The sequence below is a fragment of the Drosophila gunungcola genome, assembly GCF_025200985.1.
Source record: "Drosophila gunungcola strain Sukarami chromosome 2L unlocalized genomic scaffold, Dgunungcola_SK_2 000007F, whole genome shotgun sequence".
Taxonomy (NCBI): Eukaryota; Metazoa; Arthropoda; class Insecta; order Diptera; family Drosophilidae; genus Drosophila; species Drosophila gunungcola.
In genome coordinates, this window is record NW_026453162.1 from 3,042,571 (window position 1) to 3,066,529 (window position 23,959).

General features: G+C 39.2%; 1 protein-coding gene across 1 annotated transcript; it reads right to left on the reverse strand.

Moving 5' to 3' along the window:
* Positions 1–9,681: 9,681 nt before the first annotated feature.
* Positions 9,682–17,013, reverse strand: LOC128253098 (uncharacterized). Its single transcript, XM_052981248.1, has 2 exons — positions 15,006–17,013; positions 9,682–13,136 (listed from the first exon to the last, which is right to left on the reverse strand). Exons 1-2 carry the CDS (start codon positions 16,887–16,889, stop codon positions 9,735–9,737), a joined length of 5,286 nt encoding a protein of 1,761 aa, XP_052837208.1. The 5' UTR covers positions 16,890–17,013; the 3' UTR covers positions 9,682–9,734.
* Between the last annotated feature and the right edge of the window lie 6,946 nt (positions 17,014–23,959).

The window sequence follows — 23,959 nt, forward strand, 5'->3', positions numbered from 1 at the left end:
TCGGAAAAATAAATGAAAAAAAATTATAACTTTGCTGTTTTTTAATTTTTTGTTTAGTTCTTCGAGATATAGTAATGGTTTAATATTTCAGAATTACGTTTTTAATTTCATCAAAATCGGACGACTATAGCATATAGCTTCCATAGGAACAATCGGAAAAATAAATGAAAAAAAATTATAACTTTTCTGTTTTTTAATTTTTTGTTTAGTTCTTTCAGAATTATGGTATAAATTTTATCAAAATCGGACGTCTAAAGCATATAGCTCCCATAGAAATAATAAAAATATATAAAAATAACTATCTAATAATTGAGCTGCAAATTATCATAGTTTCAATGTTTTTTTTTAGCACATACTCAAATAAATCATAATTTAAATGTTTTCAAAAGTATTTAATTAATGCAATAGCTGCAAGGGTATATGAACTTCGGCTTGCCGAAGTTTGCTTTCCTTCTTGTTTTATTTTTTTTTAGTTCTTCGAGATATAGTAATGGTTAAACATTTCAGAACTACGGTTTAACTTTCATCAAAATCGGATGACTATATCATGTAGCTGCCATAGAAACTTTACGCAAGTAAATCAAATATTTAATGTTTTTAAGAATATTTCATTTTTGCAATAGCTGCAAGGGTATATGAACTTCGGCTTGCCGAAATTTTGTTTCCCTTCTTGTTTTACTTTTAGATTAGAGTTTTTTGATCATTTTAAATCATTTAAGTTTAAACTTTAAACTTCGGTGTCTAAGTTGCGAAATTCATTTTAAGAACCGAGTATAAGCCCACAGGTCGCGGATTGGAGTCCGCCAGCATGCGTGCAAAAAAAGTTTTTTTTACAAAAATATAATTTAGTTAAATCATGTTATAATTAGAAACTATATGTGTGTGATATGTGTAAAAATGTAATGTACAAAAAGCTAAATAAATAATAATTAACAAGAAAATAAGCAAACTTTGGCAAGCCGAAGTTGCAGCTATTGCAAAAATTAAATATTCTTGAAAACATTAAAATTATTATTTACTTGCGTTTATGTTTAAAAGCATTGAAGCTATGATGATTTGCAGCTCAATTATTTGATACTTCGTATGTCAGCTATATGATTTCGTTTTCCGATTTTAATAAAATTAAAAGCATAATTCTGAACTGTCAAATTATTAGTTAATCAAAAAGAATTTCTGAAAAAATTACAAAATAAAAAAATAAAATTTTTAACAATTTATTTTCTTTATATTTTTATTGTTCTTATGGGAGCTTAATGTTATAGTCGTTCGATTTTGACGAAATTGAAACCGTAATTCTGAAATATTTAACCATTACTATATCTCGAAAAACTAAAAAAAAATTAAAAAACACCAAAGATATAATTTTTGTTTATTTATTTTTCCGATTGTTCCTATGGGAGCTATATGCTATAGTCGTCCGATCCGGCTCGTTCAGACTTATATACTACCGGCAATAGAAAGACAACTTTTGGGAAAGTTTAATGCAGATAGCTTTAAAACTGAGAGACTAGTTTGCGTAGAGACGGACGGACATACAAACGGACAGACAGACGGATACGGCTAGATCAACTCTCCTAGTGATGCTGATCAAGAATATAAATACTTTATAGGGTCGGAGATGTCTCCTTCACTGCGTTGCAAACTTCTGACTGAAATTTTAATGCCCTCTGCAAGGGTATAAATTCAAAACTCTTCAGAGAAAATAGACCATGTCCCGCAAGGGGCATGTCTAATTGCCTGAGACAAATTTTTATTGAGTATAAAAATTCTCAGATTGAATGCATGTACATGATTATTTTTTTCTGTGTGCGTAACGATGTAAAATGTTTATATTATTAATATAAGATTTAAATATTTCACTTTTTATCCAATTACAATACAGAAACAAATCCAAAATAAAAACATGAAAGTTATTATATCAAGCAACTTTTAAAAACTTGTTATATAATTCCATGAACTCTGCAACGTGCTGGAAAATACCAAGTACCTTGTAATAACAAGGTATTAACATATGTTAACTCTACTGCTGTTTTCTTTTTACCAAAAAAGGAACAATGGTACAATGAGAGTTTAACATTTTAAAAACAAAAAGCCGATAAGTCAAAACAACCTTAATTCATCTTGAGAAAAAAAGTTCTCGAATTTTTCGGAGCAAACAAAAAAATTCAAGACCAATTCGCACTCACTCAGATGCGAGTACGGACAGAATCGCTTATTAATAAGAAAGAAAGCCAGCATCGGCATGCCAAAACTTATATACCCTTGCAGGTATTGCAAAAATTAAATATTCTTTATAACAACTATAATCTGTTGTTTATGCTTATAAAGCAGTAAAGCTAAATTGATTTGCCGATGAAGTTTTATATATTTTTTTGATTGTTATTTTAACAAAACTAGACCCGTAACTCTAAAATTTTGAGCCAATATAATATCTTAAGGAACTTTAAAAAAAATAATAATAAAAAAATCCTATGGGAGCTATATGATAAAGTCGTCCGATCAGGCTTGTTCCGATTTATGTACTACCTGCACTAAAAAAGACAGATTTTGGAAAAGTTTTATGCAGATGGCTTAACGCTGAGAGACTTGTTAGCGTAGAAAGAAACGGACGGACATCGCTAAAGGATCTAGGTATATTTTTTAGGGTCGAAAATGTCTCCTACACTGCGTAGCAAACTTTTGACTGAAATTATAATACCCTCTTTAAGGGTAAAGAAATATGTCATGCGTGGTGAAAATGTAGTTAACTGTTAAAAGTGGTAACAGGACATATGGTGGCAACTCTGATGTGCGTTTTTCACAATGCTTCCCATCAAAACGAAACTGAAAATCGTTCTGGTTGAATGTGAGGAGTGGACAGTCAGTGTGCATCTGTATGCAGATATCCAAAACGTTTTTTCATCAACTTCGGTGGTTATTCAATTAAAAATTACTTTATTTGTAATTAAATTGAATCATCAGCTTTGTACCACCATATGCTATCGCCTCCTCCACTCACTTTTGCAGCTTATACTCATTTGTGGGCAGCCATATTGGCTTTGTTTGTTTTGTGTTCGACCTCCCACGCCCAGGCGCCTTTAGGACAGGGTAATTTCACAAAATCGTGTAAAATGTTTTCGGCCATCTCCTGCGCTGTTAGTTTGGTCCAAAACTGTTGTCTAATAACAGATTTATACCCGTGACTCGAAAACTCAAAAAATGTTGTTCCTAAAACATACAACCAAAGAAGAAAATGACATAAAAAGTGAGAAAATTTCCTAAAATTTTATGAAACATGACCTAAAAAGGTCGCTAGGACCATGTATGGCCTAAAATGTAGGAATCCATGACTTTAACATTACAGGCCAGACATAATCTAAAGTTAAAGAAAAATAGGCCTATATTTTTGGTTATAGACAACCAAAATTATTCTGAAAAAATATAGGCTATTCAAGACTTTAAATTTTGCATCAAAGAATGACCTAAGTCTTTGTTTATTGGCGACCTATAAAATTGAGAAAACTCCCAGTCCGAATTTAGGTCACTTACGACCTGAAAAATCGATCAAAGATGACCATAAATTTTATGTACAAATTTACCATTTGTTTTGACCTTAGTCCTATTTTCAGGACATATATGTCCTAAAACTAACATTTGAATTTGTTTTATTCTTATTACTTTTTATTGTTCTTTTATTGTTTTCTTTTTTTTTTTTAATAATAAAATAAAAAAAGTTTTTAATTATAAGACTGTGCATGTTAACTGGAGGGTCTTCGATACGCAAACGCTTTTCAAAAAGTTGTTTGGGAGCTATTTCCTTAAGAAGTTCCCCCTTCAATAATAAGATGGACTTCTTATCAATTCCATGATCTGCTGTAAATATTATAATTAATTGGTAATAAGTTTTGAATATTCATTTTAATCGTACCTTTAAAACGACCTTTTGGCTTCTCGCACTTCCATTCTCTTGAAATATTTTTTATTTCTACAATTAAACAAAATTCCTTTACTTATTTCCACGAACTTAACTTAGAACTTAACTTTAGAAACCAGCAGTGCACATTTAAATGCGTTTAAACATGTGTTAAAACTATGTTATTTCGCATTTCTTACTTGCAAATTAATTTTGGTACAAAACTTTTTACTTGCACTTGATCTGAAACTTTACGAAATGCGCGTTATGACACCGATTTTATGGCGATAACGATAGCATAGTTTTCTCTATCGAAATGTCGTCCACCTCCAGCATACACCTTACAGTACAACATTCAAGAGAAATTAAACGTTAATTATTTCCTTAAATTATTAACTGTATAACGATAAGCAACTAATTCATACATTGTATTGTTCACCATCATTATTTTATCGAAATGTTTCACTGAACTGGTTTGAAAAAAGCTAAAAGTTTTAAGTAAAATGGGCTACTTTTAATAAAGCTATTGGCATAAAAAACAGTTCACGCTTAACCTTAAAAGTAGGAAAATAGTCCACATTTTAAGAGTTTTAGGTAATGCCTTCAGATGATTTTATAGACCATATTGAATTTTTTAGCCTACAAATAAGTCTACTAATTAAAAAATATACCATCATAAAAACATGTTTTTTTTGCTCTTAAAACCCTACCCCCTGTTAATGTAAACTTTTAAGAAAAAACTGTTCCTAAAAATGTAATGTAAACTTTCAAGAAGAAATTGTTCTTAAAAATAGAAAAATTCTTTTTTTCGGACGACAATGGCAACAACATTTTTTTTTTCGTTTTTAGAGGCGAATGTCCTTCAAAAATTGAAAAGCAGCCTTTGATTTAGCCGCTTAATGGTAGCGGCAAGCCAAAGTTCATATACCCTTGCAGCTATTGAAAAAAATAAATTTTCTGGGTTGGATTCTGGAAGACGATCAAATAAAAATGTATGTACGTTTTATTAAATTTAAGCATTATTTATTTATGAGAATGTTCTAATATGAATTTTACAAACCTTGTTTATCTATTTCATCTTAAATTGAAATCAAAATGCATGTGTTTAAAAGAGTCGGGTGTACCGTACAATGAATATATATATGTACATATGTATGTCGTTCGTTCTCGTCGCGCTCTTCGTTTGCGTGAATAATTTACATCTTGTCAATGTGTGTATGCCGCCGATTTCATTCAATTACTGTTCGAGTCGCGACGCGTCCCCTGACAGAGAAATTTTCTTGTTTTTGAGAAATATATTTTTAGTTTTAAACAATATTTTTTCTTATTTCAAGAATTTTAATTTTTTATTTTAAGAAATAATATTCTTAAATAAAAAAAATATATATATATATTTTTAAATCAAAAAATATTATTTCAAGACTAAAAAAAAATATTTCTTGGTTTAAGAGCTGTATTTCTTGTTCGAAAAAAGAATCACCATTAATTTAATAAAGACATTTTTTCAAATGAAGGTGACTCCTTTTGTCGAAAATTCAATGGAGATTTTTCTGGATTTTAGGAAGAAATTTTTAGGACTGCACGCTAGCAATTTAATTAAAATCGGAAAACGATTTTCTTATAGCTGCCAAAGGAACAATCGAATAATTGAGCTAAAAATCGTCGCTTTAATGTTCAGCATAATAGCTCGATTTTAAAACTTTTTGGGTCTACATGTAGATATGACCGAAACGCATACACAGAACAAACCCCTACGATTTGTGGGCGTTAGAGTGGGCGTGACTCTGATTTGAAATAAACTTGCGCTGCTTAGGAACTACGAGAATCTGCATGCCAAGTCCCAAATCTCTATCTTTTATATTTTTCGATATTTTGACGTTCATGCAGACGGACAGACAGAAGGACATGGCTAGATCAACCCGGCTATTGAAAATATTATTGGAAATAACCAAAAAATTTAATTTTATATTTTTTAGAAAGGTTTTTTTTTGAAAGTTCCAATTAAAAAAGGATATCTTCATTCACTTACAAATTTTTCTTGAAACCAAAATGTTTGTTCTTTTTTCAATGCAATAATATGTAAATATTAATAAGTAGAGCCCGGCAATACCAGTCCACTTCCTACATTTCAAGGCATGAGCAGTTCTCAGACGAAGAGGTTTGACGAGACGCGGGTGAGCACCAAAGATTGCGTGCTAGGGTGGTGCCATTCCAGGAATTCTTTGTGACTGACGCTTTCATGTGACAAAATAAATTTCAATATATTGAAATCGCTATTTAAGTAGTGTGCACTTGGTGCCCAGATTCCTCTGCATTCATGGGGGTTGGCCACTGCCAGATGTTGTTTGCCGGTGTATCCGCTCGTTTCCATCGCTTCTTGCAAATAGTGTCATAAATAAATTGCCGTGATTTGTGAACCATTTCCATAGATTGCGGCGTAGGCTCTGCCAACGTGATGCCAACGGGCAGGAAAAATAACAACAACAACTCAAGCAAAACAAAAGTATGTGTGTTCATTCCACGTCTAACGTCTCTGAAACTTTTGGAAAAACTCTGAAAAAAATGTGCTCTATAAAAATGCTACGTTCTGTCAAATTTTTATCTTTTTCCTTTACTAAAAACGTTTAATTTATGTTTGGAAAAAAAAAAACAGTTTTTGTGAATGAAAATGCACAAATGGTTTTTTAATTTTTAAAATTAATATTTTGTATATGATCAAGAGGGAACGCTATAGTCGAGTTCCCCAACTATAAGATACTTGATTTCAAGGTACATTCAAAAATTTCTTTTCTAAAACATAGAAAATCGTCTACGATTTGGATTTATATGCGATTTTGTCTATATTACAACTGGCTTTTAAGATATAGGGAGAAAACAAAATCTCTTAACCCCTTTAAGCTTGGTGGGGAGCGGGTTGGTAGCTTTTATAATATAAATATGTAATTTTTTATTGTATTAATGTAATTTTATATTTTTATTAATGTAATTTTATATTATATTAATTTTTTTATGTGCCCACCCTCTTGAACCCGTCCTATGTAATTGAAATAAAAGGAAAGGAATTACGATAAATTTAAAGTTATGAAAAGAATGGAAAAACAAACTTAAATTTACTTTTACGATTGTTCCGATCTGGCTCGTTCCGACTTATTTACAACCTGCAATAGAAAGACAAATTTTGGGAAAGTTTCATTCAGATAGCTTTAAAACTGAGGGACTAGTTTGCGTAGAAACGGACGGACAGACGGACGGACATACGGACATGGCTAGATCGACTCTCCTATTGATGCTGATCCAGAATATATATACTTTATAGGGTCGGAAATGTCTCCTTCACTGCGTTGCAAATTTCTGACTGAAATTATAATACCCCCTGCAAGGGTTTACAAATTGAAAAAAAGAAAAAACAAAAAAGTGTTCGTGAGTGTCTGCTGATTTATGTTTAGAAGTAGTGTCCAGACGTTTTCGGGAAAATCGATTAATAGTTTTTCATACGTGAGCAATCTTTTAGAACTGCGGATTGACTTGAAATTTGTACAGAATATTTTCAACACATTGCTGATTCAGAAAAAAAATTAAAAAAAAAAGATTAAAACGCTTCTCTTTTCCTTAAACTTAACAATCCGCTGTTTAATCGAATTTACACGAATTTCGTAATTTGGGAAAATGGTGATTTTTGTGCTTTTAAAGGATCTAAAGCAAGTGCCACTGAAATTAATTGAAATTGGTTAAGCAGAACTGGAGATATAAAATGAGCATAAAACAAGAAAGGAAGCAGACTTCGGCAAGCAGAAGTTCATATACCCTTGCAGCTATGATAAAAATTAAATATTCTTGAACACATTAACATTATCATTTACTTGCGTATATGTTTAATAACATTGAAGCTATAATGATTTGCAGCTCAATTATTCGATAGTTCCTATGGAAGCTAAATGATATCATTTTCCGATTTTAATAAAATTTAAAGCGTAATTCTGAACTATCAAATTATCAAATATTCAAAAAGAATTTTTAAAAAAATGACAAAGTTACAATAAAAAAAAGCTGCATGGAAGCTTTATGTTATATTCAACCGATTTTGATGAAATTTAAATAGTAGTTCTGATATATTTAACCGTTACTAAATGTCGGAGATGGACATGGCTAGATCGACTCTCCTAGGGATGCTAATCGAGAATATACACACTTTATTGGGTCGGAAATGTATCCTTCACTGCGTTGCAAGCTTCTGATTGAAATTATAATACCCTCTGCAAGGGTATATAAAGGTGAAGGTGAAAAAGCAAATTACACTTAAAAAATGGTACCATACAGAAACAGCATCATTAGAAGTTTCTCAAAAACAAAAAAAGCAAATCAAATGTGGTGTTAAAACTTACGGACGGCTTCAACTAAAAAGAGCACTGAGTGAATAAGTTACGAGGCAAGTTCAACGGCCAAAAAGCAATCTTAACAGTGCAGAGTGCATAGAAGGCCAGTGGACGGACGGATGGTTGGAGTTTATTCAGGATTCAGCTTGCATCAATAGCGGGCTCAGAGCGTTTATTGAAGTGAATCAAATTAGATGGCCATCAGATAAAGTAGCAATTCAATGGGAGTTCTATTGACTGGTCAGCCTGTCATAAGCCTAATGTAATCCTCCCCAACTCTGTGCGCCACCCGATGTCGTCGCAGTCTGCACTGAAAACGTCCATTAGCTAAGAAGATTAATTGCTAAAAGGTATTTAATTCGTGATGCTTATTTATTTCGCTGAGCTTACTTTATTCCCCACCCTGCAATCTGTTAGTATTGGGGCTTTCAGCGCAGCCAGTCATTCCACCACCCAAACAAATATTTCTCAAAGCTTTCTTTTCTTTTCTTTTATTCTGTTCAGGTTTTGATTTTTCTCTGTTCACTCAGCCGCTGTGCTTTTTGAGCTCCTTAAAAATATTGTGTTAAGAATTGCGTGCTCGCTTCTCTTTTCTTGATTTTTTTCACTTTTTAATGGCATATTAGTTGCTAATGGAAATTGTGTACGGCTGCCTAAGGACATCTAATGAATTTGCTGCAGACTTTGATTTGCCTTGGCTTAAACTTTGTTAACAAATGTTCGAAAATAGCTAAATGGTTGGAAAAGGAAATTCAGAATAAACTAATAATTTTAACTTTGCTTTTTACCTCTAAGGTATGAACTTTAGTTTCTCGTTTCCACCAAGAAACTTGTGGGATTTATGTGCAAATAAAGCACAAAAGCAGTGAATGTTGTATGCAGTAAAACAACAAAATGCATCGCGAGGAGAGTAAGAGGGCTGTGCAAGTAGCAATGAAGTAAGACGTCAGGCAATTCAGACAATTCAAATTACCGGAGCAGCTGTTGTCTGGCCAAACAAACAGAAAAAAAGCCAAGATCTAATGAAAGGAGTATACGGTACTCAGTTAGCTTGGGACGAAAAATAAAAACGTCAGCTGCATCAGATTTGGAAAAAATAAGAAAGGTAACAACTTTGAGTGACCCTCTAAAAAAATTAAGTTTGGTCGACTTGTATTACTTGCATGTCTAAGCACTTTATTTTAAAAAATGTTAAAGTGACGGGGATCAAGCTTTGAAATTTTGAGTTACTGTTTCTTTAATTTTTATTTTGATTGCTGTAGCTCTGCGTTAAAGCGTTAACATTTTTTATATGTAAGTAAACAGTACATTGTTACTTTTGACATTAGCTACAGCACCAAGGGTTAAACCCAGTTTGAGTAGACCTTAAATTTGAAATTTTAGTTCATTAAAACCAGGGTGTTAGGCTTTGCTCTGCAAACTGAAACGGAAACAAAGCCTTGAGCAAAAACGAGCGAGGTCTAACCTCACTAGATGACATTCTCATACATCTTAGGGTTTCTCTGGATGTTTTCTTCCATGGTCTTCTTGTGCATCATCTCCAAGGTCTCCAGCCTGGCCAGGACATCAGGTAGGACTTCGCGCACCTTCAAGCGGTTAAACTCGGGACCGTCCCGCAAGTCTACATTGGTTCTAAAGTTGTAATTGGGCGTGTAGCCGTTGATTTTCAGGAAGTGGTCAAAGTAAAAGGGCACGATTTGCTCCTGCATGTTGTCGACAGTCAGCAGCGAGGTGTGGGTGATCTGGTCGCCAGTGTAGCCGTCCTCCCTGAAGGCGCGCACAAAGTTCTTAGTGTTCTCCGATATCACCAGCACCTCCTTTTCCTCCGGAACGACCCTCTTCTTAAGGAAGAGCCTCGGCAGACGTCCCTCTCGTTTTGGCTTCTTGTAGGGTGGCTCCAGGTTGCGCCGCACCTTCTTCATCTCCATGTCGATGCGTCGCTCCACCTGGAAAGCCTGGTGTGAGAGCTTTTCCCTGTACCGGCGTCTTTTCCGCAGCGTGGCTTCTACGGACCGCACCTTCTCAATGTCCATGTGCTCGAACTTCGACAGAATCTCCATAACTACGTCACTGATGGCGGCCACCATGTCGGCAGTGCTGGGCAGAACGTCGCTGGTGCCGCGAACCGAGTCCGGGACCACGCGACGCCACACCTCGGCCAACACGGCACGGTGCTTGTTAAAGTCCTCGTCCGCAATCGTCTCCTCGATGGGCCGGCCCAGGTACTGGTGGACCCTCTGCTCCATCTCCATGGCACGGTCCTCCATGAAGAATTTTTTGGCAGACTTGCGGGCAACATACTCCTGCTTCTCTTTGAGGTCCTTGGTGCACCAGTCGACAAAGGTCTCTAGTCGGCCCTGGAGTTCAGTGTGAATGGACAGCGTGAGGTGCATTTCCAGCAGCAGCATGAAGGTCTTGGTCTTCAGGCTTTCGAGGCCCTGCAGGAAGGACTCTGCGTCGGGGAAGACCTGCAGGATTGGGTGGACCCTCTGCATGTAAACGTCGTAGTAGAAGGTGCGAATGGCCCAGGCATCGTCCTTGTCACGCACCCGAATGTTGACGACTGCTCGCTTCGCAATCGACACGTCGTAGGGCTCCAGTTCCATGCCCTCCTCGTCCCCGATCTCCGTCGCTTGCACACTGGGCTCCTCATCAGCCTCGCCCTCTGCACTGCCTCGGCTGCCGCCCTTGGGGACCAGGTGTATCCAGTCGTGCTCCGCCCGCCAGTCCTGGTCGCCCATCAGGTAGTGGAAGTTCTGCAGCATGATGCAGCGGATCCAGTGGCCCTCGATGAACACAATGTCCATGTTGAGCATCATCAGCTCGCGCTCCAGGTTGCGGTACTCCTGCTTCAGCTTGTCGGTGGTCTCGTAGTACGACTTCACCTGGTACACCATCGTCATGGCCGCATTGTACTCCTTCTTCTTCCACTTGGCGAAGAGTGCCTCGTATAAGTTCTTGGTGTTCTTCATGTCCACCCAGTGGCGCTCGTTCATGCGGTCGTAGATCTTGGTGCGCACCATTTGCCCCTGGATCAGCAGCGACTCGTACTTCAGCCGCATGGCGTCCTTGAGCAACTGGATGCTGGTCTTGAACTTGAAGGACTTGATTGTGGCGCGGCTCTTCAGCTCCTCAATGTAGTTCTCGTCGAGGTCGGTGATCACCGCTCCGAAGTACTTCTGGTTTCCGGGTCCAAGCAGCGTCTTGCGGACGTCCGGCACCGCCACCTCCAGTCGCAGGCGAAGGCTGTTCCGCAGCCGAGTGCTGAAGGTGAAGAACGTGTCCTTGGGCCCCAGCATATTGGCCTGCTCCTTGTGCTGGCCCGAGAAGGGCAGCATGCGGTAGGGGTCCTCGTCCTCGGCGTTCACGTCAATCACCGCGGCGTGGAACCGAGCACGCCGCATCTCCTCGAAGGGCACCAGGGGCTTCCGGATGTAGTCCAGGGGCAGCTTGGTCCTGTCCTCGATCACCAAGTAGCTGCCGCTGTCGTTCGAGAGGTCAGTGCAGTCGGAGCTGCTCAACGAGCTCAGGCAGTTCTCAATGCTCCTGAGATCCTCCTCGAGGTCCGCCACAACTGCGCGGCGGTCCACCAAGAGGTGCTCCTCGCCAGGTTCGATGTCCTTGGTCTCGTAAATGGCTTCGCGGGTCTCACGCAGCAGCTCCAGGTACTGTTTCCGGCCAGGAAAGTCCAGCTTCGCCAGCTCCTCGGGATCCCGCGAGTGGAAGACGAAGTCGTATGGCTGGCACATGTCGGGCACCACCTCTCCGGCAGCCTCTTTGTTGTCCGTGCGCGTGGCGGCCAGGTGCTCGGCGATCACCTTCTCGAAGTCATAGCTGGGCATGGTCAGGTCCTTGTCCACGTACTTGCTGCTGGGCGGGTTGGCCCTCTCAAACTTCAACACCGGCTCCCGGACCTTCTTCGCCACCTTTGTAACCTCCGGCAGCACGGTCTTCGGCTGGTACTGAACGTGCACGTTTTTTACTTGGGTCGGGGCCCAATGGTCGTGGTGGTGTCTGGCCTCGAATATTTCCGTGTACGGGCGCTTTTTGGTTCTCACATTGGCGAAGCGCAGCTTCTCTGGTTCCGGCTGCTCCAGGAGCGGCAGTGCGGAGTTCTGCAGCACCTCGTTGAAAATGGCCGATGGAACGCGCTCGTTGGCGTAGTCGCGCCTTCTTCTCGGGTGAATGGTCAGGGTCTTTTGCCGCTCTGTGGGTGCTGGCATATTTCCCCGCCAGCGGGCCGGTTGGGACTCCTCGCCGGCGGATAAACGACCGCGCCTAATACCCTCCTGGCCAGAAAGGGCGTGGGCATTGCCGGAACAGCGAGTGTTTTGAAACAGTTGAACAGTTCGAGTTCGCTCGCCACCACCCTCCTGACGCTCCTGGCCTTCGCCCTCGTTGTAGGCAGGCTCTGGGGTCGGCACCCAGTCGACGTCCAGCTCCTCCTCGACCTCCAAACAGGGATCTGCCGCCCTCAGCTGCTGCTTCTCAATACAGGGCAGGCCGAGCAGCTGCATGCGGGCGAGCTTCTTCTTGTGGCGCTTGGACTTGGCCAGCTGCTGCTTGAGGTCGAGGTACTCCAGGGTGGTGTTCACCTTGGTGGCGTCCAGAACCTCCATTTCCTCCACCGGCACCCGATCGTCGGGAACAAGCACTTTCTCGGGGAAAACGTAGCGAATAAGATTGAACTTCTTCACGTTGTATGCCGGCTTTGGCTTTACGATTTTTAGGTTCTTGCGTAGCCGGCGGTGGTAGTGCAGACCGAGGCGCTGATCGATAAATTCCCTGACGGCGCTTCGGCGTTCGTGCCTTCTCACGAGCAGAGGCTCCGGCGGAAAGAGGTCCAAGTTTGGGTCGTCCGGGTCAAGAACCTATATTATGCGGATTTATTTATTTAGAATTTAATATTTAACTATATGTAATTTACAAGATTAAGTATAACATGTAACAAATTAAATTATAAGTTTGATGTTGAAAGAAATGCATAGGAGTACTCAAAGGACCATAAGTGGTACAGTTTATTGTAGTTATCATATAGGACTCGGAAGGGGTCAAGTCGGGAACAGTTTGACCTGCACACTGGTAGTGCTAATGGACGGAATCGGCGAGTTGGTATGCAAGGAACATTCCAATTGAGGGAGGTTAGCATATGAGAAGAGTCGACTGCGCCATTGATGAGTTTGTGCAAAAAGATTATACCATAACAGGTCCGACAGTCCTTCAAGGTAGGCAGATCCAAATGCGCAACCTGACTCCCAGTTTAAGCCTCTTAACGCAAACAGGAGAAATTGTTTCTGAACGGACAATTAATCAATTCTTGATTATGCTCTTACTAAGTAGACCATTTAAAGGAGCAATTAAGTCTGCTAAAAATGCCATGTTTGAAACGGTTTAAATGGTCATGCTCTCCGCAAACTTCATATTTCTAAATTATAGAGTATATATATTCTAAATCAGCATCATTAGGTGAGTCGAGTTTTAAAACTATATCATATAGCTCCCAAAAGAACAACCGAAAAAATAAATGAAACAAGAAAAAAAGCAAACTTCGGCAAGCCGATGTTTATATACCCTTGCAGCTATTGCAAACATTAAATCTTCTTAAAAACATTAAAAATGTCATTTACTTGCGTATATGTTTAAAAACATTGAAGCTATGATGTTTGCAGCTAAAATAATCGTTAGTTCCTATGGCAGCTATATGATATCGTTTTCCGATTTTAATAAAATTAAAAGCTTAAAAATTACAAAATAGAAAAGTTTCATTTTTAAACAAAATGTTTTTATATATTATTGTTTCTATTGGAGCTATATGATATAGTCGTCCGATTTTATGAAATTTAAACCGTAATTCTGAAATATTTAATCGTTTCTAAAATGTCGAAATTATAAAACAGCAAAGTTATAATTTTTTGTATTTATTTTTCCGATTGTTCCTATGGGAGCTATATGATATAGTCGTCCGATTTTATGATATTTAAACTGTAGTTCTGAATTATTTAACCATTACTATTTGTCGAAGAACTAAAAAAAAATTAAGAAACATCAAAGTTATATTATTTTCTTTTATTTTTCAGATTGTCCCATGAAAGCTATATGCTATATGCTATATATGTAGACGGACAGACGGACGGACAGACGGATATGGCTAGATCGACTATCCTAGTGTGCTGATATACAAGTATATATTTTATAAGGTCGGAAATGTCTCCTTCACTGCGTTGCAAACTTCTGACTGAAATTATAATACCCTCTGCAAGGGTATAAAAAATTACAACTTTACTGTTTTTTCAGAACTACGGTTATAATATATAGGCACTCCATAACTTCGATGTTTTAATTAATTTAAATATACTTTGAATATTGCGATGGCTTACTATTTAGAATTGCGGTTTTAAATTTATTTAAATCGAACAACAATATCACTAAGCTGCCATAAGAACAATCGAAAAATTCAGAGTAAAATCGACAAAGCTTCATTGTTAAAGACTAATACGCATGAAAATTGATATACAGTCGTTTTGCAAGGGTATAAAAACTTTGGCTTGCAAGATATTGCTTCCATTCTTGTTTTTATTTGCGTCATAAGGCAGTTTTGAGCACCCCTGCTCTGTAAAATGCCTCTCTTAGTTTCTTAGAGCCAGCAAGTCGACCCACTCCACCACACAAGGCCTGTATAGAATAAATATGATCGATCGGACAAGTTGCCCCCTTCCAAACCCTCGATTTCGATCACCCACCTTGATGATGCCGCGCTCCACGTCCAGCTTGATGGGCTCCTTGTGCGGCACCAGCTGGTTGAGCCACTCCTCGCGCGTGAGGCACCCCTTCACCGTGCGCTGACCCTGCATGATTTGGTGGCGGTGCAGCTTGCCGCGCAGGCCGTCGCCGTGCTTGAAGTGGAAGCCCCGCAGCTGGAACTTGTCGCCGATCTTGCCCACCTGCAGGTAGTCCTCGTCGTCGCTGCTCTGCTCGCTGGGCGTGGAGCCCACGCTGCCCTCGATGCTCTGGTCGCAGCCCAGCTGCTGCTCCGCGTCCGGCAGGTGCTTCAGTTTGCCGGTGCGCTCCAGGAAAAACTGCTGGGTAACACGGGCCTTGTCGCGCCTCGCGCAGTCCTCGCGGTGCATGATGGCCTTCAGGCGCTCCGTTTCGGTGAGGGTCTTGGGGAAGACCTTGCGCTTGCGGATGATGGGCTGGAGCTCAACGTGCTTGCGGAAGCTGCGCTCGATGGCGTCGTCGATGACCGCCACGTCGGCGCGCAGGTCGTCCTCGGCCACCGTGCGCGCCTCGACCTCCTTGACGGCCGCCTCCTGCCTGCGGCGCTCCTGCAGCTGCGCCTCCTCGCGCTGCTTTTTGCGCAAATAGATGTCCTTGTAGCGTGCCGCCCGTCGGCGCCGCTCCTCCTCGATCTTCAGCTTGTTGCCCGGCTTGTCCGGGCTGCGGTACAGGTGCACGAGGCGCGGCGACCGCGGCGGCGACGGCTCCTCCTCGGGAACGTCCTTGATCTTCGTGTTGTACCGCTGCGGCACCGCCAAGCGCTCCTCCTTCAGCTCGGCCTCCACCTTCTCCTTGGTGCTCTTCTTGGCCTTGCGCCTCGCCATGTAGCGCTGCACCCGCCAGAAGGTCAGCGTGTTCTGCTGCTCGACCTCATCCTGCTCGTAGGTCGTCTTGTAGTCCATGCCGTGGAAGTCCAGCTTCAGCGGGTTCTGCAGGTCCATGACCTCGCAGATGTGCGTGTCCGAGGTCTCCGAGCCAGTGCTGGCGCAGAGGTTGTCCCCGTGCTTGACCAGCTTGCTGATCAGGCTGAACTCCTGCTCCTTGGTCAGCGGCTTGTGGCGCAGCGCCGCCGGATTGACCAGGCAGTGCGACTTCCGCGGGTCCTGGGTCAGGAAGAACTTCTGGCGGGCCGGCGTCAGCTTGGCCAGCTGCTCGTAGTTCTTCGGACACCGGCCAATGCGCGGACGCGGGGCCCCGGCCACGAAGCTGGCCGGGCACGGGCGCCTCCACTCCTCGCCCTGGAAGTTTGGGGGACGCGTGGAGGGCGCGTGCATGGAGTCCACCAGCTCCTCCGAGTCAGGCTCAGCCTCGGAAATCTTCCCCCACGACGACTTCCGTTCGCCGCTCGGTCCAATGTCGACCTGGTTCTTCTGCGTGGTGCTGGGGCACGCCTCCTTGCGGATCTTGACCGTCTCGACGCCGTCCCTGAAGTGGGAGTTGCTCGAGCTGGCGAAGTCGCGTCCCCTGCCGCGGACTACGCTTTTGCCGCACTCATTGCGCAGGTGGAGCTCGGTGCGCTTGATGTTGGCGTCTGGAAACTCCAGGTTCTGCACCGTCAGTATGTTGTTCGAGTCGCGCTGCCCGAAGAAGTCGATGTTTCGAAACTTCTCGATGGTCCTCTCGTCCCTGGTCTTCCTTTCCGGGTGCTTGCGCGGCGGACACTGGCGCTTGCCTGGGCTTTTCACAGTCTGCCGGGGCGGCTCAGCGTTGCCAGGAACTTCGGTGGTCCCGGGGGGTGTCGTTTCATAGCCCATCTTCATTTTGATATTGGCGTGCATTTTTACTGTCCGCCCCACGGACTCCATCCTATAGTTCTTAGTCTGCAAATGTGTGTTTGCCATCGACATTTTAAGGCTTGGCTGCGTGTTCAATATCCAATCAACAAAATATATGGATTTTTTGGGAGCTAAGGATAGACAGGTGCTATGCTCTGTCCATTTCTGAACTGGGTTTTGTATACTGAAATCTACTGCAGTACCTTCTCAGTCCTACTGGTTTTTCTTTATATATCAAATATTTTCAATATCAAATCTAAAAGCCTACCAAACAATAACAACTTTTAACCCGGCTAAAACCTAACACTAAGGGAAAATCGCATTTTAAACACCCAAAGTTTTAAAATGTTTGTACAGTTTATATTACCTATCAAAAATGTTAAACAACAAAACCTCTGAACGAGGTAAAAAAGACGGGTCGATCGCACCTTCAACATACAACATTTCTGATATCAATTTTCTTGAAGAAATTTCGAAATTCGACTAAATGTATACACTTTTAAGATGTTCCCATTCGGACCGCATCAGCCAGCTATTTTAATTGTTGTTCATAGCAGCGTGCCGAATTATAAGAAGATTATGGGGTCGGAAATGTCTCCTTCACTTCGTTGCAAAATTCTAACTGAAATTGTAATACCCTCTGCAAGATTATAAAAAACGATTTTTATTAAATTTGGATTGGTCAAAGCTTTTATGCTGATGAAAGAGTTCTCATGCTGGACCACATGTCAAAACTATTTTATCAAATTATGTCATAATTTTTATATCTAATTATTAATAACAAGAAAGGAAGCTAACTTCGGCCATCCGAAGTTCATATACCTTTGCAGCTATTGCATAAATTAAATATTCTTTAAATCATTAAAATTATGATTGACGTATAGCAGCTTTATGATATAGTTTTCCAATTTTAATAAATTAAAACCGTAATTCTGAACTGTCAAGTTAATAATTAGTCAAAAAGAATTTCTAAATAAAAATCACAAAATAAAAAAGTTAAATTTAAAACAAAAAAAAATTTTTATTTTTATTGTTTCCATGGTAGCTTTATGTTATAGTCCTCCGATTTTGAGTAAATTTAAACCGTTATTATTAAATATTTAACCATTTTTCATTTATTTTTCTGATTGTTCCTATGGGAGCTATGTGCTACAGTCGTCCGATCCGGCTTGTTCCGACTTACATATATACTACCTGCAATAGAAAGACAACTTATAGGAAAGTTTCATGGATATAGCTTTAAAACTGAGAGACTAGTTTTCGTAGATATGGACGGAAAGACGGACAGACGGACGGACAGACGGACATGGCTAGATCGACTCTCCTAGTGATGCTGATCAAGAATATATATATTTTATAGGGTCGGAGATGTCTCCTTCACTGCGTTGCAAACTTCTGACTGAAATTATAATACCCTCTGCAAGGGTATAATAACAGTAATATTATTGGAATTTGACATAGTTAATTTCTGAAAAGATGGTCAATCTAAGACATGTGGTATGAAATATATTGAATACAACAAGTGCATATCATTCTTTGGTGCTATTATAGCATTAGTATTATTAAATATTTGGTATAAATAAATAAAATAAATATGATAGTATTAATTAAAATATGAAAAAAGTCGGTGTGGCTCCTAACTCCAGAACACTTGCGTGAAATTCTACCAAAAAATCTCTACGGCGCTATGATAACAGAACATTTCATTTCAATTTATTTAAATTTAAATATATTTTTGTAGATCAGTCCCATTTCGAGTTTGCAGGAGTCAAATCTGTTTAAGGGTTAACAAAATTTCTACCGTCTAAACAAACATCTAGAACAACGTCAGAGGAAGGCTGTTTGTGATATATTTTGCGACTTTTAAGTACGGTTATGACATTACATTGTTCGCCTCATTCATTAACGAATTCATTGAAGCTCAGAGACAGAGACAACTATATGAATTTGTTTTTTTTTTTATTAACCAAATTATTATATAGTGTTTATCCCGCAAATTTTAAGTTTTAAAGGTTTTCAGTTCTTATCTTTTAATGGTCAAAAATATTTCGTATACATTTAAGCCTCGCTTTTTCATATCGATTTGCTTGGATGGGCTCTGTGGGACTGGGCTATTATTCTTTCGAGTGCTCAAAACAACGTTAAATTCAACCAAAAATTAGCACCAAATAGAACATTTATTGAATATGGCTACTATTTTGGCCAAACGAGCATTGCGCTTTTCTGGTTTTCATTTATTTTTAAACTGAGAATCTAATTTGCGTAGAAAGGCATGGACGGCCGGGAAATGCTAGATCACAGGATCGGCAATGTCTTCTTCTGTTCGTGGAAACCTTTTACTGAAATCATAACACCCTTAACCGGGCATACAAAATGTATGTTTGAGACCCGACGACAACGGCAGTCTTTGCAAATTGTAGTTTTTTATTTCAATTTAAAATAAATTCCCAAAATGTGGCTCTTTGACCCTAATCGCACGATCCGGGCCAATTACATATGAGATAAAAAAAAACGCTTGGTTTTTGGAAGTTCCTTGTGTTGGGGAAGGTCACTTTCTTGCCGGGATACCGAGGGAGAATTCCCCTTCACCTTTCGTTACCTTAAATTTAACAAAAATTTTATCAAGAGCTTAAAAACAATGTTGTGAACCACAACGTCGCGGATGTTAAGGGGGAGATGGCTTGCGATTATTTAAAGGATGGGAAAGGACTGTGCGCTTGGTGAAGCCTGAATTTAAACCGTTCAACATTTCCGTTTAATACGTCTGCATTTCCGTACAAATTTAATTAAAAGCTGAAATTTTCCCTACGCTTGTGTTGGTCGTACAACTTCCCCACTCTATCGTGATTGTTCATACGTCCTTAATTTTATAAATAGTTTGACACGCCAACAAACAAAACAGCCGGATAAATTAAAACTAAAAAAGTAAATAAGAAAAAAGAAGAGTCAACACATTTTTAATAAAACCTAAGTTAAATCAAATTGATTGTAATTTCAATGCGTTCACATTTATGATAACAAAGCAGTCCTAACCTAAAGCTTGAGTTTTTAAGCGAAGAGCATTTGAAATGCGACCAACATGACACATTTAACTTATACTTCTTTTGAAGATTGTTTTTCCGTTGGAGTGCATGACCAAAAATGAAGCAAAAAAAAAATCTGCTCTGTGTAACCGTAGTGGAACATATTTTTATCATTACTGTACACTACAATGCACTTGTTCTGCGTATCCATTATTTTAATTAAATGCCTCGAAAAAGGAGAGTTCCGCCATCTACCCACCGCACTGATACATCAATAAAAAATCATAGTAAATTTTAATAACTTCTCTATATATATTATATTATATATAATTATTATTATATAGCTGGCTGTACTGACAAAAATCCCATCTTTTTTTTATTTAAAAAATAATTTATAATTTGGGATCATGATTTCAAAACAAATGGGTCCAAAATCCCACATGACAAACCGGTTTATTAATTTAAATTTCGCGATTCGCTTGTGAAGGCAAATGGAATCCCATCTGGCAATGCTACATACCGTTTGAAAGAACTTGACAGCACCTGTCAAAAGACGTATTTAAATCAGTTTCCGCGCTTTAAAATTATATTATTTCGTTGCCTTGCTTACAAGTTATATGGTAACTTTTTAATTTTGTCATTTTTACAGTGTTAAATGGTAAAATTCTTTAAAAAATCACTTCATTTCCCCCTAAAATATATTTCCCACTAAAATATCCCCTTCACCGTCTAAATACCCCTAAATCTAGGGTAAAAGCCCCTTATCTGGCTGTTGAAACTATAAGTTTACATATCAGTTGACACCACATATTAACAGTTTTCTGTAAGCACTCATTATACCCTTGCAGAGGGTATTATAATTTCAGTCAGAAGTTTGCAAAGCAGTGAAGGAGACACCTCCGACCCTATAAAGTATATATATTCTTGATCAGCATCACTAGGCGAGTCGATCTAGCCAATCTCCGTCTGTCCGTCTGTCCGTCTGTCCGTCCGTCTGTCCGTCCGTTTCTACGCAAACTAGTCTCTCAGTTTTAAAGCTATCTGCATGAAACTTTCCCAAAAGTTGTGTTTCTATTGCAGGTAGTATATAAGTCGGAACGAGCCGGATCGGACGACTATAGAATATAGCTCCCATAGGAACAATCGGAAAAATAAATGAAAAAAAATTATAACTTTGCTGTTTTTAAATTTTTTTTTTAGTTCTTCGAGATATAGTAATGGTTAAATATTTCAGAATTACGGTTTAAATTTCATCAAAATCGGACGACTATATCATATAGCTCCCATAGGAACAATCGGAAAAAAAAAATACAAAAAAATTATAACTTTGCTGTTTTTTAATTTTTCTATTAGTTCTTGGACATATAGTAATGGTTAAATATTTCATAATTACGTTTTAAATTTCATCAAAATCGGACGACTATAGCTTATAGCTCCCATAGGAACAATCATAAAATAAATAAAAAAAATTATAACTTTGCTGTTTTTTTATTTTTTTTTTTTAGTTCTTCGAGATATAGTAATGGTTAAATATTTCAGAATTACGGTTTAAATTTCATCAAAATCGGACGACTATATCATATAGCTCCCATAGGAACAATCGGAAAAAAATACAAAAAAAATTATAACTTTGCTGTTTTTTAATTTTTTCTATTAGTTCTTGGACATATAGTAATGGTTAAATATTTCAGAATTACCTTTTTAAATTTCATCAAAATCGGACGACTATATCATATAGCTCCCATAGAAATAATATAAATATATAAAATAACTATCTAATAATTGAGCTGCAAATCATCATAGCTTCAATGTTTTTTAAACATATACGCAAGTAAATCTTAATTTTAATGTTTTCAAAATATTTAATTCTTGCAATAGCTGCAAGGGTATATGAACTTCGGCTTGCCGAAGTTTGCTTCCGTTCTTGTTTAAAGCTGGCATACTTTTATATTTCGGCCCCTTCCAATTTCGGAAGTTCTAGCTACTGGAGGACCTACACACTTTCCATCTGATACCAGGAGGAACTCAAGTGCAATTGATTTTTCTGTCTACAAGGGTATTTCACCAAATTGTTTCACTATTCATGACTCGGCTGAACTCAGCTCTGATCACATTCCGTTTGATATACTTTTATGCGCCGCTGTTTCAAACCATTCGGCTAAGCCAAGGAGGCGGAAATAGTGTTGGGCCAACACTGATCGTTTTAAGGATCATCTTACCAATCTTATTGAACATGAGGAATTCACTGATCTGAGTTGAATGCGGGGTATTGTTGCAAACGTTTGTGACCTTGCTGTCAATATCATCTGTTAACAGAATTCATCCAACTATTTGACAGTTAAATGCACATTTAGGTCCTTGAATATTGGCTTTGGTTAGGCAAAAGCGTGCATTATGGCGACATTGGATGCGTACGCGTCATGCACAAGACTTAGCTGCTCTTAAAAGGGCCGATTGTCTTTTAAGTTTTGAACTTTTGAATTGCACTCGTAGGCTGAAGCGCCAACCACCTAAAAAGCCTTACTTCGTTCTGATGGTTCTTGGATTAATAAGGACTATGAGAGGCTCCAGTCTTTTGACTTGGCAACGGAAAAGGAAACTGCTGCTACGGTAGCTTTTGATGAAGTCCAATCTGCTCCTTTACTGAAAAATGTGGCTATTGATTTGGCTTAAGATTTTCAAGGCTATACTATACCACCCTTTCCTTGGGCATACATTTTTGGGACACTGCCTGTAACACTTCCATAAAACTTATTGAGTCTTGCCAAACCAAAATTTTAAGGCACTTGGGCCCATACTATAAGGTCAAGTAAGAAATAATTTATTATTTGAACAATAGATGACTTTAGTGATCCGTATCTCGCGGTGGAGCTAGAAAGTTGAGCTTTCGTACTATAAAGCTTCTTTGAAAAGTTTTGTTATCGACAACAAAAACGCTTTAAGAGCTCGATAAATATGAAGAGCGGCAAATAAATAATCGCTATATTTTAAAATTTTTCTTTGACAGAGGCGAAAACGTAAGCCAGACAGCTGAATATGTAAATGGAGTATATGGCCCTAATACTGTAACTGCCAACCCTGCTCAATTCTGGTTTTGTCGATTTCGTTCTGGGAATTTTGATTTTAAAGATAAGACACGCAGCGGAAGGCCAATCGTCAAAAAGGACAAAATAATGGAAATCGTTGAGTCTGTCCGTTATTCAAGTAGTAAATCAATTTCCCAGGAGCTAAACATTGCTCAAAAAACAGTTTGGACCCATTTGACAAAGGCTGGATACAGAAAAAATCTCGATCTTGGGTGCCACATGAGCTATAAAAAAAAAACCTTTTGGTCCGAATTTCGATCTGCAAATTGCCGCTGAATCGCAACAAAACCGACCTGTTTTTAGAGCGGATGGAGACTGGTGATGAAAAGAGGGTCCCTTACGACGACATTCGGCGAAAACGGTTGTGGTCGAAGAAGGATGAACCGGCACAGGCTGTGGCTAAGCCAGGATTGACGGCCAGAAAGGCTTTGCTGTGTGTTTGGGGGTATTGAAAAGGAATTATCTACTATGAGCTGCTCACCTATGTCCAAACACTTAATTTGGTTTTGTACTGTCAACAATTGGACCGTCTGAAGGAAGCAATTGCCCAGAAGCTCCCCGCATTGGCCAATAGGAAAGGAATTGTTTTCCATCGGGACAACGCTAGACTACACATATCAATATCGACTCGCCAGAAGCTCCGAGAGCTTGGATGGGTTGTTCTTTTGTATCCAACTTATAGCCCGGACATCTTACCAAGTGACTACCATCTTTTCCTATCAATGACGAACAATTTGGATATTGTAAAATTAGCTACAAGAGAGGATTGTGAAAACCGACTGGCTCAGCTTTTTTGCAAATAGGGACGACGGATTTAATGAGAGGAGTATCATGAAATTACTATCGAAATGGCAATCGATTGTAGAAAAAAATGGTGCTTATTTGAAATAAATCGGTTAATTCCAACCATAAAATAAACTTTGAATTTCATATACAAATAATGAATTACTTTTTACTTGACCTTATATATACTAAACACGACCATTTTTCAAGATCTCAAAAAAAAGTATGTACCCACCCGTTACAAAACCAG

What these genes read in the sequence shown, in the direction of transcription:
- LOC128253098 (XM_052981248.1), bottom strand. Translation starts at nt 16,889, where the DNA reads ATGTCGATGGCAAACACACATTTGCAGACTAAGAACTATAGGATGGAG. An exon ending in TGGAGCGCGGCATCATCAAG is followed by an intron (nt 13,137 to 15,005) that starts GTGGGTGATCGA and finishes CGCATAATATAG; the next exon opens with GTTCTTGACCCGGACGACCC.